The sequence below is a fragment of the Lampetra fluviatilis genome, chromosome 21 (genome assembly GCF_964198595.1).
Source record: "Lampetra fluviatilis chromosome 21, kcLamFluv1.1, whole genome shotgun sequence".
Classification (NCBI taxonomy): domain Eukaryota; kingdom Metazoa; phylum Chordata; class Hyperoartia; order Petromyzontiformes; family Petromyzontidae; genus Lampetra; species Lampetra fluviatilis.
In genome coordinates this window covers 1,320,234-1,337,725 of record NC_136295.1, presented here as the reverse complement: position 1 = coordinate 1,337,725, position 17,492 = coordinate 1,320,234, and the positions used below count along the sequence as shown (strand labels likewise).

The window sequence follows — 17,492 nt, the reverse complement described above, 5'->3', positions numbered from 1 at the left end:
AGAAAAAAACTGGAGGACCCGAAGAAAAATCCATGCGACCACGGGGAGGACAGACAAACTCCAAATATACAGCAGGCGTCAGGGTCAGGATCGAACCCACAAAATCCTGTATACCAGGGGAAGTGGTTAACATCTCGCCACAGTGGCATCATGGTAGGTGTTATCGGCCAATTCACAAGTGTTTACGTGTTGGGAGGAAACTGGACAAAAAACACGTGTGCGAAGGCACAATACTCTATCCCGTACAGATGGAATAGAGGTGGGGGATTAGACCACACTGGTTGTACTGCCATCTCTTGAGGCAAGTTAGGTATGGCAACCTCGGCACCACAGTGCTGAAATACAGGCATCTGGAAATCATGATCAAGATTCTCAATTATGATTCTGATAAAGTGAATGCTTAAGTTTGTTATCGTCAGCTGTGTTTTTCTTTAACTAATACATTATATACATTAACTTTTAAATTATTATTAAATTATCCACAATCTGTTTGCCCCCCACCCCCCCCCCCCCATTTCCCAATGAATATTGCCGTGGTGGCGAAATACTACTTCCCTCGCCTGGTACGCAGGTCTTGGGTTCCATCCAGAGCCTACCCCCTGTATATTTTGAGTTTGCATGTCTCTCTCACCATGGTCGTGAGTATTTTCCCCGGATCCTCCGGTTTTTGCCCTCCATATTTAGAAACATGCATTTCGATTATTTAGCTCCTTCTATAAATTCCAAGATATGATAAGCCACTTTGATCAGCTATCATCCGATCATCCTCGCAGCAGCAGCAGCTTTTGGCTAACCATCGAACAAAGACAGTCACTGCATCTCGCGTGTTCAAATGCGCTTCTGCGGCCGTCTGGAACTCTCTTCCTTCTGATATTAGGAAGCCACGGAGTGATGCACTTTTAAATCTAGATTAAAAACTCATTTCTTAAAAACTGCTTTTTGTGTTTAGTTTGTTGTCCTTCCCCTGCATCTCCGAATCGCTCAGTTGGATAAGTACTGTGCGAAAGAAGTTCAACATATATACATACATACGTGTGGCCAGCTGGCCTCTGAAAAAAGAGCTCATATCTCATTTGGTTTTACCTGCTAAAATAAAACATCAGCCATTAATAACAGTAACGCGTCCACATGCCCTCGTGTGCGAACTTGCACGCCGGTCTCTCTCTCTCTCCCGCTTTGCTTGTTTTGTGTCTCCCCCCCCGTGCGAGCGGGCGTCGAGCTACCCAGGTTGTAGAGCGCCTCGGTGCACGAGGCGTCGTTGCGGAGCGCCTCGCGGTAGTAGTCGGCCGCCTGCTCCGCGGAGCCCCCGAGGAACAAGCAGTTGCCCTTGTTAACGAGCGCCTGCGGGTTGTAGCGATCGGCCGCCATGGCTACATCGGCATATCTCTCCGCCTGGGCCACGTCGTTCCTCTGTTGGGCAGAGCAGTGGGGGGGGGGGGGGGGGGGCGTGGGGGAAGAGAAGGCACAGGAGGATGTTTCAATAAGCAAAGCCGGCCCCCCTATTTATTCCGTGATCTATGGTCACACTGTATAATTAGAATCACACAGCATTACCCCCTCTTACTCATGTGCCAGGGGAAATGTAAACGACATGCCACACAAACCGTAGTTTTCACCGTTCATCAGCTTCACTTTTCAATACATTTCACGCATACAGTCTGTCCTCCGATAACGCGGCAGTTGCGTTCCTGAAGAACACCGCTTTATGGAAAAATCGTGTCATAATAAATTATAATGTAGGCTAAAGCACAGTCCTCAGTAACACGTGAGATGCGTACCCAGGCTGACCAAAGACTGATGCGCGTGGGTAGCATCTATAAGCATCCAGCAGCATCCCACCTTCTATGATGCTACACCGAGGCAGCCGTACAACTGCTTACTCGGGCGACGTAGTTCTGTTCGCTCAATTGCGTTATATCCACTTCCCATCCGCATTCTAAAAAATGTGTTCCCTAATACATTCATCGCGTTATATCCAATTCGCGTTGTGAAAACACGTGGCAGTATAGGAGGACATACTGTATTCACTCCCTCAGAGGACAAAAACATATGTAATGATTCGCTGCTCTTCCAAATTTAAGTTATGACCTCGTGGTAAAATCTACAGAAAGAAAATATTACCATTCACTGTGCAATTTTGACTGAAATGGCACCACCAAAGGATACTGAATTATTAGACGTCTCTTTCCTTAGGAGTAGAGTGGCACGCAATTTGAAGGTTGCAAAGTCAAATCTTTGTTGGGGGTTGACTCAGCCCATCATCCCTCCGGGGTCAGTAAAATGCGTGTAAGTCGATAACGGCCATTCCATGGATAGACTTGTCACCGTCACAGGAATGTAAAACCTCCACCACTTTCTCAGCACTGTAAAAGGAGGATGAACACCACCTTAATGCTCATTTGAGCGGAAATAACTTTGACATTGACTTATTGAAATACCCTTATAGACAGAGGCAGGCAGTAAATGGTGAGCAGCTGTTCAGACACTGTCTGTGGGTTACTCCGACTCGGCACACAATGTTCACATCAGGGGTTTGCAACAGCGGTCGGAATAACAATGAGCAGAGTGACCTTGAGGAACACACCACTTGTGTTGTGTTTTTCAGGATGTTTATCTGAATTATATGAAGTTAAACTGAAAGCGGAATGTAGCATGACATAGCACATGGCTGTCGAACAGGTCTGGATGGAGCACGTGACCTGGTTGTGATGTTGATGATATTATTTATATTATTATCATTACAGCAAAGCCTCAGTGAGTCTCATAACAGGAATTCTGTGGTCTGTGCAAGACTTGCCTTCTCATAAAATCTAAAATAAAAACTCTTTACATTTCATTTATTTATTTATTTTATTCATTTGTATTTACTACTCACCTTTCTTATGATATTTGTTGGGCACGGTTGCACTTAATTTTTTGCGCGTGGTTACAATTTACTTTGCTCAGTCGGTGTTAGCCACTGAGGTCATGACGGGTTTCTTTATTCATCCCTGTTGCTCTGTGCCCCCTGTAATGTTTCCATTATGCTGAAATGTGCACGGATGCCTACTTTATTGAGGGCGATATTAACACGTAAAATAAAGATTGAATGATTTTCTGGAGGGTCCTGCCAAGTTTTTGCAGCAGGGTTTGATGATCAATTTGTAAAATCTTGACTTAAAGCTTTCGTGACTGCAGGAATTCATACTCTTTGGGTCTTTCGGTAAAGTCACGTAGATAGAAAAATATTTTAAAAAATCACGACGTTTCGATCGCAACACGAGCAATCGTCTTCAGGTGAAACAATACAGCAGGCAAACTGCTGAGGCAGGAGAAATATCGCGGGAGAGCTGCTGCAGAAAGAGGTTATATAGGTTTGAGATGGGTGCAACCCAAGGATAACTGGACGGGGCTAGAGATGGAATTTGCATGTAAATGTAAGATCGGAGAGCCTGATATAGCTCACGATTACGGTGCTGAAGAGGCGGCCATTGTATTGCTAGAGATTAGAGATTAGCATGTCAATCTGTAATTTACATGTAAATGTAACCTCTGCAACAACACAGAGAGCTTGTGATGGTTTGTTATGGCTTCGATCTTACATTATGCAAGAGGCTACTTGATTAATGTCCATGCTCCTCACGTAACCACCCTGCGCTGACCTCGAAGAAAGGTCGTGACCCCACAGAGTATGTACCAGGAAGAAGAGAAATGCCAAGTTGGTGGCGGCTGCACTCTTCACACGCGTGTCTTTTTTCTCAAACATCTTCAACGCCTCAACAGCCTGCACACAAGACACCGACACAACCCGTGCAGGGGCTTGGACAGTCCAACGGCAACAGTGCAGTTCACTGGCATACTGACACCCATTTACGCAAACCATAACCGGTACTATACAATCCTTGCGTTACTTGAATGGCATTGCACCCTTAACTTAAAAACCAAATGTTTACTTGAGTATCTAATATTTAGTTTTTTTTTTCTAAAAAGCTAGATTTAATTGGTGAACATACCAAAAAAACATAACAAAAAACGTGCAAGCACCAATCACCATCACGATGAATTGTTGTGCTTCCATCACTCTTAGCTCCTACCTGATCAAAGTCTTTCAGTTTGAGGTACATGATGGCCTTGTTAATCTCCAGGTCATTGGCCAGTTCCACATACTGGGATGCCTTCACCGTCTCCACACACCTGCAGCATGTGTGTAAACACCATCGGACAAAGAGAGTCACTGCATCGCGCGCTTTCAGATGCACTTCAGAGGCCGTCTGGAACGCTCTTCTGATATTAGGAAGCTACTGTCACGATGCACTTTTAAATCATATAGATTGAAAACTCATTTCTTTAGAACTGCTTTTTGTGTTTAGTTTGTTGTTCTTTCCCCGCACCTCCGATTCTCATGGTTGGCAACGTACAGTGCGAAAGAAGTTCAACATACACACATAAATGTGTGATGCTCGTCTCCACTGGTGGTGACATGGCCCAGCGGTAGTGCCTTCACCGCTCGTTGCAGTGCATCACGGTTAAAATCGAGCGGTCGCCCCGATTATTATTGCGGTGTGGAATAACCACCATAACGCTACTTGCCATCACTCACAGTGGAGATTAAACAACCCATGACGTCATTCGCAAGAGTAGGCCATTTTACAAATTCTAAGATATCCCGCAAATTACTAAATGTATGTAGGTTGAACTTCATTTGCAACATACATAGCCAACCGTACTAATTAGAGGTACCAAACATGCTACTCCTGATTGTTTAGCACGGTGGTTTGATTAGCAACCACCGTGCTAATGAATCAGGACTAGACATAGCAATTATTGCCCTCTACCAACAGACTAATACCCCAGGCCACTCATGCCATTGAGACTATCCTGGTCTCTTGAGTTCTCACCGGGTAAACAAATTAAACTAAACTTAAACATCAGCAACGGTCCTGAGTGAATGGTACAAATGCAACAATCCTATGGCAGGGTCCAGCATTAAAAAGGCAACACGATTTCATGTAAAAATTTATTTAACTTCATTGAGGTTGATGTTTATTTGATTGTTTAAAAAAACAATAAAGTCTTTTATGTATCACTGTGTAAAAAATGCATTGCATGTTTTTATTCAGACGTGACTGTATCTGAAATTGTAAGTGAACAGCTTTGCTCGTAAAAGCCAGTTAACAAATTGGTGAACAGTACCAGTCGTATCCCGCCACAAAAGTCTCTTCGATAGCGGGGGCGATCAGCTTGGCCGCCGTCATGATGAAACGCTCGGCCATGGTGCGCCTGCATACCCCGAGCAGTGCATCATGCGTCAACGCTGCACCGTGGCCACCATCGCCAACACAATCAAAATACAAAGATCCTCCGTAGAGCCTTAACAGACTGTTGGGGCAAGTGCTGTTAGCGAATAGGGCTTATGAAGGACGGCACAGCACACAAGGGGGTGGGTGGATAGCAAACACTCCCGGCCGGCTTTGTCTCCCCAGCTGTGATGTTTACACACAGCACCAGGTACTAATTTGAGGCTGAGTCGACCTAGGGGAGGCTCATGATTAGTTCAGATCATCGTAACCTATGTTGGCCGTGAGCAGGAATTGAACTCGGGTCGCCGGGTTCATACAGCAGTGTGCGAACCTCTGCACTACCACTGCTCACAAAGCAGTACATACACAATCACATAAAAGTTGTATCCTGATTTCAAGCCAAAATCCACAATAGACAAACATGCCTGCTATTAACATAACTCCTAGTTTGCGCACATAAGCGCATTATAGTCAGCCTATATCTTCTTCTTGGTTCTTTCGGTGAAGTCACGTAGAAGGGAAATAAAAAAAAGAAAGCATGATAAATTATTATTTTATTATTTCCCTTCTACGTGACTTCACCGAAAGAACCAAGAAGATGAATCCCTGCAGTCACGAAAGATTTAAATCGAAATTCAGCCTATATCTGTTTAATATTTACGTTTCTATAGTTTTGAAATTTGTGCTGAGATCAATCTAAAGGTAAACTGGCCAGGAAAATGTTGCACTCCAAGGAATGTAATATTTAGCTTCGATTTAACTTTTGATTCATGTTTGTGCAACATATGCAATTTGTCTCACACGGTGATTCTTTTGCTTCTTGTTCCAATTGCTTTACTTCATTTCCGCACTTTGGTTTTTTTTTCTTCTGTTTTTGCTCATTGTCACCAAGGTCGTCACTCTTGCAAATGAGACCCATCCTGGTCTCGAGTTCTCACTACCTGGTGGATTGACATTAACTTGAAACTACTCCCTCATAAAGACTGACTCACCCCTTGCTGCATATTTGCTGCTACCACTCTTGTACAGCTCTTTCTCCTCGTCAACTTCGTCTTCATTTTTCAATTACACTGTCATCCCCATGACATAGTGCCATTTAGAAGACACACACTGAGACTATATATACTTATAAATGCTAACAATGTCTAATTGTATGTTTCCTCAATTCTGTCTCCAATTTGGAAAGATTCATAATTTACTTGCCTTTTATTGTCAACTATAACCCTCGACCACTCGACAGAGGAAATCAATTCAAGTTGTCACGTGGTCAAATATATTCCAATTGATTGGTTGAAAAGCAAGTAAAATTGTCGACTCAGCCTAGCTGGAGATTAAATCCAACGTTACTGGATTTAAACAGAGCTCAGCTCTGGAATGAAAGGACCTCCTGATCCAGGTTATAAATCATATTGGTTGTGAAAGCCTTTGTGTAAAATAAGTATTGGCAAGGCTTGATTCTTAAGATGGTCTGCACATTGTATGCAGCAATGGTCAAGTCAAGGGTGTGCTGTTCATACCCGGAATTTAGCAATATCATCTACTCCAGGGGTAGGAAACTTTCAAAGCATAAGAGACATTTTTTTTACCAAAATAGTTGGAGAGCCACATCACACGCACAGCTGCTTGTACACAGACACAGCAGCAGCAGGGACACCACAGATGACAACTAACATTCTGACTTAAATCAACAAAATAGGTGACGGAATAAACTGCATCTATTTTGTTTCCCCCCCCTGAGTTATTCTTTATCAATACAGTTTGACTGTTGTACAGTTTGTTGTCACCAAGACATTTTATAGTGCACCCATTTCCTGCCATATGTCATCAATTATCTTTATGTTAAGTTGTGTTTCAGATTTAAGTGAAAAAAACGGCTGCCCACAAGGAGGAAGACAAAGAGCCACTGCACGCGGTTCCGGAACCACAGCTTGCCGACCCTCGAACAATTGATGAAAACACAGTTGTGAGTGACTATTGTTTCATATTATTAATTTGAATGTTATTAGTTAACGCTCGATTCTCAGTGGGTGGATTATCCGTGGTTGTGGATTAACCATGCCTGTGGTAAGAATAATTACAATATCCCCATGCATGCTCTGGTTTAATTATTCTCTGCTCCTCACACACAATTCAGTGCCCTTGTGACCATGACTGCCAACACATCAGCGAGTAAACTTATTACACCAAGAAATTATAAAAATAGGAGATGATCTGGGTAATGGCCCTTTCTCACAGCCCACTGATGGGCCAGAGAGGTATAATTACTATTATTATACACTTTTTTTGCAAGGCAGCATTATTGACAAATGTGTTGAGTTATTTTGTTATTTATCCATTCGCTCTCAAGGCGAATGGATACTCTGACTACACTGACTACACAATCCGCAAAGCCATTACCCCAACCGTGAGGAAGGAGCTATCTGAGGATCCAATCAAAACCACCACCTTGCCATACATAGCAGGGGTAACCAAAAAGATTTCCAAATCATGAACAAACACAAGATCCAAGTCCGATTTAAAACAGTACATAAAATTCATCATCTGATCGCCTCTGTGAAGGACAAGATCCCTGACATGCAATATCCCGGCGTCTACAAACTAAGTTGTATCTGCGGCAGTAGCTACAATGGGGAAACCAAACGACATGTCTCGGACCGTGTTCGTGAACCTAAGGCAGATTTGAAACACGGTAGGACCAATACTTTTGCCGTGGCTGATCATTACAATTGATTTATCTAAGACGAAGGTACTTTGCAAACCCACTGGCTATCAACAAAGATTCGTTCATGAAGCCATCCATATATACAGACATAGACACAATTTTAACCGAGAAAATGGGTACAAACTAGGGCTGAACGATTAATCGATTTCAAATCGAAATAGCAATTTGAAACAATGCGATAAGCAAATCGCAGAAGCTGCGATTTGAAAAGTCCTATGACTTTCGTATTGGAATTGTTTACTTTTTAATTATTATAACTATTTATTTAACTGAACAATTGTTCTATGTTTGATTATTCTATTTCAATTAAACATTTTAATAAATCTATAGTGACTGTGTATGTCACTGTGTGGTGCCGAGCTGACGAAGCCACGGTGGATAATGTGTTGGCATTATGTGTAGCCCGCTTACTGGGCGTAGTACCAGCCCTAGCGGGGCTTGTGCGAGCGCTGGTCAGCGTGGAGGCACCACGTACAGTGTGCGGTACGGGCTCCCGGTGAGGGAGCGAGAGGGAGTGTCAGCCAGCCAGGGTTACGTTGGGGCATGATACTCTAGTTGACCTGCCGACACGTGACTGGATGATATTGGAGGGGGGGCATCGGTGGACGGGGGCCGCTGGGCGGTCACGTGGTATAAAAGAGCTCTCGGGAGCCTTCGGGAAAGAGCTCGAGAGATCTGGAAGGTGGGCGGGGCAAAGGGCGGGGCAAAGGGCGGAGCCAGCCCCAGCCTTGGGGGATATATCGGGGGCCCGTGAGGGGCTCGAGATTCTTCGTGTTGCTGGTGAAGAAGATCCACGTCGGGTTAAAGAAGCCTCTAGCCACGCGGTCCGGGACCCAGCTTGTGGTCCGGGCCAGGATAGTGAACCATGTCTAGTTCTGCCATAGCGTGGCTAGATGGGCATTCAACACCCAAGTGTAGGTTGTGTTATGTTATGTTGAGTTACTGAAATAAATTGTTGCTCCCAAGGCAACGTCTGCGACTCAGTTGGACTCAAACAAATTCATGTTTGAAGCAATTCATATATTTAAAGTTCTCATCCTTGCATTAAAATATATAGAGCAATTCTTATTTCGATGGCAGCATGTGGTAATGCTGCATCACATGTTTTAAATCTATTACACAGTGAAAATTGAACTGAAGCTTGACTTTCATAAATTTAATCGCAAATCAAATCGCAATATCTGTCAGAAAAATCGCAATTAGATATTTTACCCAAATCGTTCAGCCCTAGTACAAACTCAGCAATCACTGGAAAGATGTTATCAACCATTTCAAGTCATAACTGGCTGTAATGTTTCCATTTTAGACCTGGCAGCCCTTCAATTGGTGGAAGCCCACCACCAGGACCATCACTGCCCATGACGACCATCACCACTAGCAGTAGCCCTTTGTTGGTGGAAGCCCACCACCAGCACCATCATTACCTACTACTACCATCACCTCTAGCAGCAACCTCCACCGTCAACAGTGTGATTGTGTAAAGCGAGGTGCAATGATTACCTGGCAGCCCTTTAATTGGTGGAAACCCACCACCAGCGCGACCGTTGCCCACTACTACCATCACTTCATTAACATTAGCTGCCCCGCCCATGCTGCTACACCTGATTTACACCCATGTTTAACCTTTACCTGGCAGCCCTTTCATTGGTGGAAACCCACCACCAGCGCCGTCGTTGCCCACTACTACCATCATTTACATTAACTGCCCCGCCCATGCTGCTGACACTTGGGCTACGGCCATATTAAACCTTTGCAATGAGATAGTGACATCTACTGGTTGGAAAAGGGAAGCACGGGTACAGGCATCATTATAAACATTATCCAATCCCCAAAGGGAGAGGTATCTAGGCCAAAGGTGAAGGGCAGGGCCGGCCGAGAAACTCCGAGAACCGGCTAGAAAGTTCCACGAAAAGGGCGTGGCCGGAGGCAGAGCCTAGCCGCGCCTGCGGCAATATAAGCGGAGGCGGACTCATTTTGAATACTGGTAAAATGTATTCTTAGTTTTTTTCGGTAAAGTCACATAGGTAAAACATTAAAATTAATGAAAGTAAAATAAAATAAAAATCACGACGTTTCGGAGGCAACACAAGTCTCCGTCATCAGGTGGGACTGTCACAGCCAGATTTGCTGCATCAAGTGAGGCAATGATTCAAGATGTAATCCCTTAAAAGCAAGTTGAGGGGGGAGGAGAGGGGGGCGGAGCTCATCAGAATGTGGTAGCCAATGAATGGAACGTATCGGGAGGGAGGGGGGCGGGGCTCAAAGACGGCACGACGTGCCACGTAGAACGCATCGGGAGGGGAAGGGGGGGCGGGGCCAAAAGAATGCACGACGTGGTACACGTCGACGGCGTGGACGTGGCTGTGCGCAAGCAACTACTGCTGCACACGCCAACGCATTGGACAGAGAGGGGGAGGGGAGGCCAAAAGAGAGTGTGGTGCAAGTGTACGTGGACATGTGTGTGTACAAGCACCTGTTGATACACATGATAGAAAAGAACGAAAATGCCCATGTTTATACCAGTGCTGGCTGAACAATGAAGAGAGTACTATTAAACACTGGGGATGTTAACACTCGGTAAAGTAAAGTAAAATAGTGCCTGTCAGATAAGATGGTCCAAAAATGTGTAATTAAGTCTTTTTTGCGTGGTTGATAACATCTTTCCAATGATTACTAAGTTTAATGTTTTACCTACGTGACTTTACCGAAAAAACCTAAGAATATAAATCCTTGCAGTCACGAAAGCTTCAAATCTAGAACTGGTAAAATGGTCCCATGGACATATTTTTATTTAAGCCATGCCACTCCTCCCCCTGATTACTGCGAGGAATCGAGGGTCACTCACGACCTCTCAAAATATTAGTTTTCGGTCGTTCGTGCTTCATGGGGGTTTCCCTTTCGATATTTTTCCGACCTCACCTCTCCCTCTCCATTTGCCGCAGCATATCATTCTTGATGGCGTCTATCACCAAGTTAGTGTGCGGATCATCCTGCAATCCACACAGATATGGACACACGCACATAAAAAACAACAAAGATTTCCCATATAGCCTTGACAGACTTTTGGGGCAAGTGCTGTTCGTGAGTAGCACCTATGAAGGCCGGTACGGCACACAAGGGGATGGGTGGCTAGCCCCATGCCCGACGGCCATTGTCTCCCTAGTAGTAATGTTTACACATTGCACCAGGTACCCATTTGTGGCTGAGTCCATCTAGGGGAGGTCCAGGACCGGTTCAGATAATCGACACAAGTGTCGGCCGTGAGTGGGAGTTAAACCCGGTTGCCGGGTTTGTGGTGCAGCGCACTAACCGCTACAACTACCGCTCCTCATGTAACATGCATACAAGAACCCACAAACACACGCAAGAAAACAGCATGTGCAAGTAAGCTGTGTTCACTTAATTATCATCACTAGCCATGATCAATCCACTGCTGGATGAAAGTCTTCCCAAGTCATCACCATCCCTCACGTTACTGCCATGCATCAATACAACAAGAACTTGCACATGAGCTAATTAAACGCTCTATCTCCACAGTGAACCTCCTGCACATCTTCCCTCCATTGGCTGATACTCTTGACATGAGTGTTTACCAATGAACGGAATCCCTTCTCGTGCCTCCAATAACTGTCCTAGGCATACATGTTATTATTTCTGTCATTATTTTATCACGCTTATTTGTCCAGAAAAGCCTCAATGAGTCTGAATACTCTTTTGTACGAGTAGCCTACTCTGTGTAATCCCAACTGAGCAATTTGCTGAGTATTTTTTCAGCATAGGTATGTCTGGTCCATACCAGTTGCATTGTATATTTTTATAGATTTTTATTTTCAGCTTACTCCACTGTATTTTCCAGTTGTGTCCTTGTGCATTATTGTATTTATTAACTTTAGTTTTGGTCAAATTATCTTGAGCCCCACTTTGCAGTTTACTCACCTGCGCATGTCACCTAAAACTAAGCAAACTCGAGGCAGAGTTTCGGGGATTTGAGGCTTTCCTCGCTAAACAAGCGTAACAACAACGATCATAGTTATGAGAGCGAGTGACGATGCGAGCGCTGAGCTCACGTTGTGTGGCGTGTAGCGGTCCTCATCCCCGACACCAAGGGGCACGGCGACGAGGCGCTGGAAGGCTCGCTTGATGCGCTCGTGCTCGCCCAGCGCAAAGTAGCAGAGCGTCAGGTTGAAGGCAGCGCGCAGATCGGGGCTCTCGCTCATGATGTGCTCGAAAGCCGACACCGCCTCGGTGTAATGGCCCACGCGCAAGAACGCCACGCCAATGTTCTGCATTATCTTCATCCTGCGGGAGGCGCAGAGGTTGAGAGCGAGGCAGCAACACCGTGTTATTTTTTTAACAGGAGTAAAGTTAATATGCACAACTTTAAATGTAACGTAAACTAAAATAGAATAACTTTATCGGTACCGAGGATCCCACAAGGCCATGCGGGAGGGCGTGTGACAGTTTGGCGCCAGCTATCATAGAGTGCGGTGGTCGTGTCGCTACAGTTCTTTGCTGTGAGTAGAATGCCTTTAAAATCAGCGGCGCTATGCCTTTCTAAATCAAACTAACTCTGAGCCGCTTGTGCATTCCGAGATTCAGCGGTGAACGGCACCACAGCCTGCAACTTGCAGTCATATCGCAATGGGAAAAGGTTTAATAAGCATGGGTAAGACACTGATATGGCAAAAAAAGTATTTGATTCACGATGAGAAAGTAAATGCTGCCCTTCGCAATTATATAATAGGGGAAAACTCCTGGGGTAACCAGATGGTGTAAGTGCGGACATTATCAGAGAAGTGACACCAGTTGTTGGAACAAAATAAGTGGACCTATTTACTAAATACAATTCTTTGCTTCAAATCAAGATTATTTACTAAATGTTTACACTGAAATCAAATACCTTGATCACAGAATCGTTCTTCAGTTCATACGGGATTATAACACTGGCTTTATAGACCCATTAGCCACTCATCAGATGGATACAAATTGTCCTTAAAAATTATTGCAACAGGTCACGCTTATTACACACAAAGGTGCTTGTCACAAATGAATCACAATACCTCGCTGATCTTGTCAAGGAACATAAACCATCGCAGCGGCCTTTGCTAATCATCGAAAAAATATGGTAACTGCATCGCGCGCTTTCAGATGCGCTTCTGCGGTCATCTGGAATGCTCTTCCTTTCAATATTAGGAAGAGACTGGAGCTATGCACTTTTAAATAATCTATATTGAAAACTCATTTCTTTAGAATAGATTTTTGTGTTTAGTTTGTTGTTCTTCCCCCACACCTCTGATTAGCACGGTTGGCTACATACAGTGCGAAAGAAGATCAACACAAGTTCATACATATAATTGTATAGGCCAACTGACCATATGTGAAAGCTGGGTTTATAAAAAATTCCTCTACAATCAACCATATTAATGCTTTCAATCAGATTCTGGAAATGATAGCATAATACCATTACATCTAGCCTGTTAAGATTACAATAATAATTAGACATCTAAATTATATTAAAAACATAATATGATACTCTTAGGTTTTCTCGGTAAAGTCACGTAGGTAAAAATAAATAATAAAATATAAAAATATAAATAATAGTAGAAATAAAAAGTATATATCACGCCGTTTCAGAGGCAACACAAGTCTCTGTCATCAGGTGGGACCGTCACAGCTGGTTACAGTAAATCACGTCGTGATTTATAATTTTTATTTCTATTATTTATAGTATTTTTATTATTATTATTATTTATTTCTACCTACGTGACTTTACCGAAAAAACCTAAGAGTATGAATCCTTGCAGTCACGAAAGATTCAAATCTAGAACATAATATAATGTTTATTTTTAAATAAAATATGAGGAAGCTTATACGAGGTGTAATACTCAAAGATCCGCACGAACGAACACCCTTTGTAACGCAGTGGGTTTTCGTGTTCTACTTGCTTGTGCGTTCCACCAACCTTTGCATCCAAAGTTCTAGACTAGTGGTGTGCCATCATGCTTAGCTCAGATGGAGTAGACAGCTCCTACCTTGCTGCACTCAATAGCATTCAATGCAAATAAAGCCGGCAGTCACCCATTCAATTCAGTCACTCGCTCACCGGTGGTCAGTCACCTCCTTATCACTCTTCTATCGCTACTACAACCATGGTCACTGTTCCCGTGAACTTCACTCATTGCTTGCTCCACGCACGCTGACAACTCGGTATACCAGACTGCCCGTTGCATCTCATCCACAGTCTGTTCAACCATCACAGTACAGGTCACAAAACACACACACGTTCACCCACCCATCCACTCACCCACCCACTCACTCACCAACTCACTAACTCAGCTATCCAATCGTTCACTTAGCCACTAACTCAGTCACCCACCCACTCGGCAACTCAATATACAACACTGCAGGTCTTTTTTCCAGAGCTCTTAGAAAAACCTTGCTCAATTTAAGAAATGTTTTAACTCTCATTTGTTATATCTTTGACGGTGCTATTTGCACCGGCCGTTTGATGTTGGAATGTCCCTTGGCTCTAAGCTCAGCAACCACGTGAAATAATAAGTAATCTCAGCCAAGAGCAGAGGCTGAACGTAGCAATAATAATAATAACAATAACCGATTGTATTTATAAGTTATCATCACCTCATCTCTCGCTGGCTGGACGGCACCTGGTCCAGGGCCATGCGATAGAACTTGATTGCCTTTGGGAAGTTCTTTTGCTTGAGGTAAACATTGGCCATGTTCACCTTCAACCGACCTGATGCACACACACAGACACAACCATACATGAAATTTCAGTTTTTAAAACACCGTGACAAAATAAATCTGTAATTACCAAAAAAAGTAGTGAAGGCATGAGCAAGTAATATGCAGAGCTAGTTAATCATACCAAAATAGTAATTGAAGTACCATTTAATCATGAGATATTACCCAGGAGACTGTTATTTGTATAATACTATACTTGTTATGAGTAGACACACTCGCGTATAAAATCCAAATACTAACAATTGAAACAGAATCTGCATGGTATTGTGCGAATTTCTACAATAACTCGCTCACCCAGAAGAGGCTATGTATTATTTATGTTCAGTACCCTGATCCATCAGCATCCTCATCCAGCCACCAATAAAAAAAGGATTAGGGTGGCCTTTAACATTGTCATGACTATAAAACTTGACAACTGCATAGTGGCTTCATCCCTTCTAAGGAATGAGAACAACATAGCAACACAATGCTCTTTCACATCCTGATATACAACAAAGTGGTTCCCAAGATGTTTAGCTGTCAATAGTTTATGATAGTTTATGATCGTTAATGGTTTAGTGTGGAGTTGTTCATGGATTAGCGTTATTCATTTTGAATGACCGTTTATTATTTACAGTTTTTCATTGTGTATGATTCAGGAGTGTTAATGGTTTATGGTAGCTTGATGTTCATGGAAATTCATGTTATAAAGTTGTTCATGACCTCCTAACCGGCTGCTGGAAATGACTATAACATAAATGCCAAAACTAGTCAATTATGTGTCAGTCGTGGATTAAATCCACATTGAAAATGATCTGCAGACAAATTTAAAAGAAGCCTATGTAGCTATGAAAGCCCATGTGGCGTCTTGCAAAAGATAAACCCAAAAAAGGGCTTGCCTAGTTAACTACATGCTTTGATTGTCGTTACCCAAAATTTCAAGACGAAACATTATTATTTACCTGATTACCACAGAATACATTTAGAGTACTTCCTTATTTAATGCAGTAGATGCGTTCCTGAAAAGTGGCGCGTGAAGCGAATAAATGCGTTCAGCGAGGAATTACTGTAAATACATTGCGGAGCATAAATAAATCAATGCAAATGTGAATCACATTTGCACAATAAAATGAGCCTGCAGTCCTCCTATGGTGGGACAAAAGACTTGAGATGAGGTGAATCCTCCCTCCTGGGCCTTAAACTCGAAGGCATCACCAGGCACCAACACACTCTTCTCTAAGCATTCAACATTCCAGTTAGAAAAAACATCCTGAGCTCCTGGAAAAATCATGGGGCCCCCTCATTAACCCTCTGGCATAACTCCCTATTCGCCCTAGCAGCGTTAGAACACCTGAGTCTGAAGCTGAGGAATAGGGAAGGGGAGTTCACCCAAATCTGGGCCCCCCTCGTGACTGCCACTCCAGAGACCCAGAGTCGACTTGACTGAACCTGAAATAAGACTGACTCCCCGCCCCCATCTTTCCCCCTTCCTTCCCGGAAGAAAGGGGATCTGACGCACGTACTACATAATGCTACGTACGGTCCTAAACGTCAGCGTTGGTTGTCTGTCCGAGCCACCGATGCCGCTATGCACCACTCACCTGTCGCAGAAGTTGTACACCACCCCCCCCCCCCTGGTTGGATCAATACAAATAATTAACAAAAACAAAAATACTGAGATGAGGGTACGCCGCTAAGTACGGCGTCATTCCACACATTTACCCAGTAATGCCCATATGGCTCAGCCTAGCAGCTCAAGAAAGTAGTTGTGTCGTCGATCAGCTCAGAAACCGTGCTATAATGGGGTGCGTTCCGCGTTATAAGAGACGCATTCCACGTTGCGCAAAAGGTGTTCCCCAATAGATAAACCGTGTTAGAGTGAAAACACGTTATGTGCACACACGTTAAGTGAGGACTTACCGTATTTGACAGCAAATTAACTCGAAGTCAGCGATGTTTAACCAATGATTATTAGGCAACACACCTACAAGGCAAATGAGGCACTCACCTGCACTACTGAACATCTTGTTCTTGATAATTACTTGGTAGGTACTCAGTGCCTCTGAGTACATTTCATTAGCAGCGTACTGGTTACCCAAGTTAAACATCACCTGTACAATAAGAAACAGTTCACAATGACACAAACATCACGAGTCAATCGCAGCAAATTATGATATGACAAATGAATGTCCGTCAAGTACAATTCACAACAGTGCACTTGAGTGAATATATTACCAAATAGAAGAACTAACATATCTACAAAGACATGTGTTGTTTCCTCTACTTAAGTCTATCAATCAGGGTGTCACTGCCATTACCACATCCACATTTCTAGTTGTCGATAGCAAAGTGGAGAATGAGCGGACGCACCAAATATTGGCCGAAATACCCTCAATACAAATTTCAAGAAAAGCAGCCTTATAATCGAGGACATCTTGAGCAGAATCAAGTAGAACTGAATTGACAATCGCAAATTTTCACAAGTTGTCCTTAAAAAATAAAACCTTCAAGTGGACAATCGAAAACAATCAGTTCAAGGAGACAGGGTGGCACCACCGCCTTCTCGGCACAACGAAGGATGGGAAAACCCAACGCTGTCACACCAGTGACGACCACATCCCAAAATAATACATTTTAAAAAATCACCTTGATATATTTGGATTATGCAGACAATGCAGGTTTGTTAACCAAGACCTTGGCTGGAAAACTGCTGCATTTGGCAATTTTATACGTGGTGGGATTTTCCAAAG

At 43.5% G+C, this 17,492-nt stretch overlaps 1 protein-coding gene across 3 annotated transcripts in view; it reads right to left on the bottom strand.

The window, feature by feature from the left end:
• Positions 1-17,492, bottom strand: part of IFT88 (intraflagellar transport 88) — a 106,392-nt gene that overhangs the window by 45,531 nt on the left and 43,369 nt on the right. For all 3 annotated transcript variants that reach the window (XM_078865835.1, XM_078865836.1, XM_078865837.1), the window contains exons 10-17: positions 16,751-16,853; positions 14,641-14,755; positions 12,069-12,300; positions 10,921-10,991; positions 5,173-5,259; positions 4,074-4,173; positions 3,677-3,763; positions 1,224-1,410 (exon numbers count right to left, since the gene is read on the bottom strand). In XM_078865835.1, coding sequence (XP_078721961.1) covers positions 1,224-1,410; positions 3,677-3,763; positions 4,074-4,173; positions 5,173-5,259; positions 10,921-10,991; positions 12,069-12,300; positions 14,641-14,755; positions 16,751-16,853 — 982 coding nt within the window. The remainder of the gene's footprint in view (positions 1-1,223; positions 1,411-3,676; positions 3,764-4,073; positions 4,174-5,172; positions 5,260-10,920; positions 10,992-12,068; positions 12,301-14,640; positions 14,756-16,750; positions 16,854-17,492) is intronic.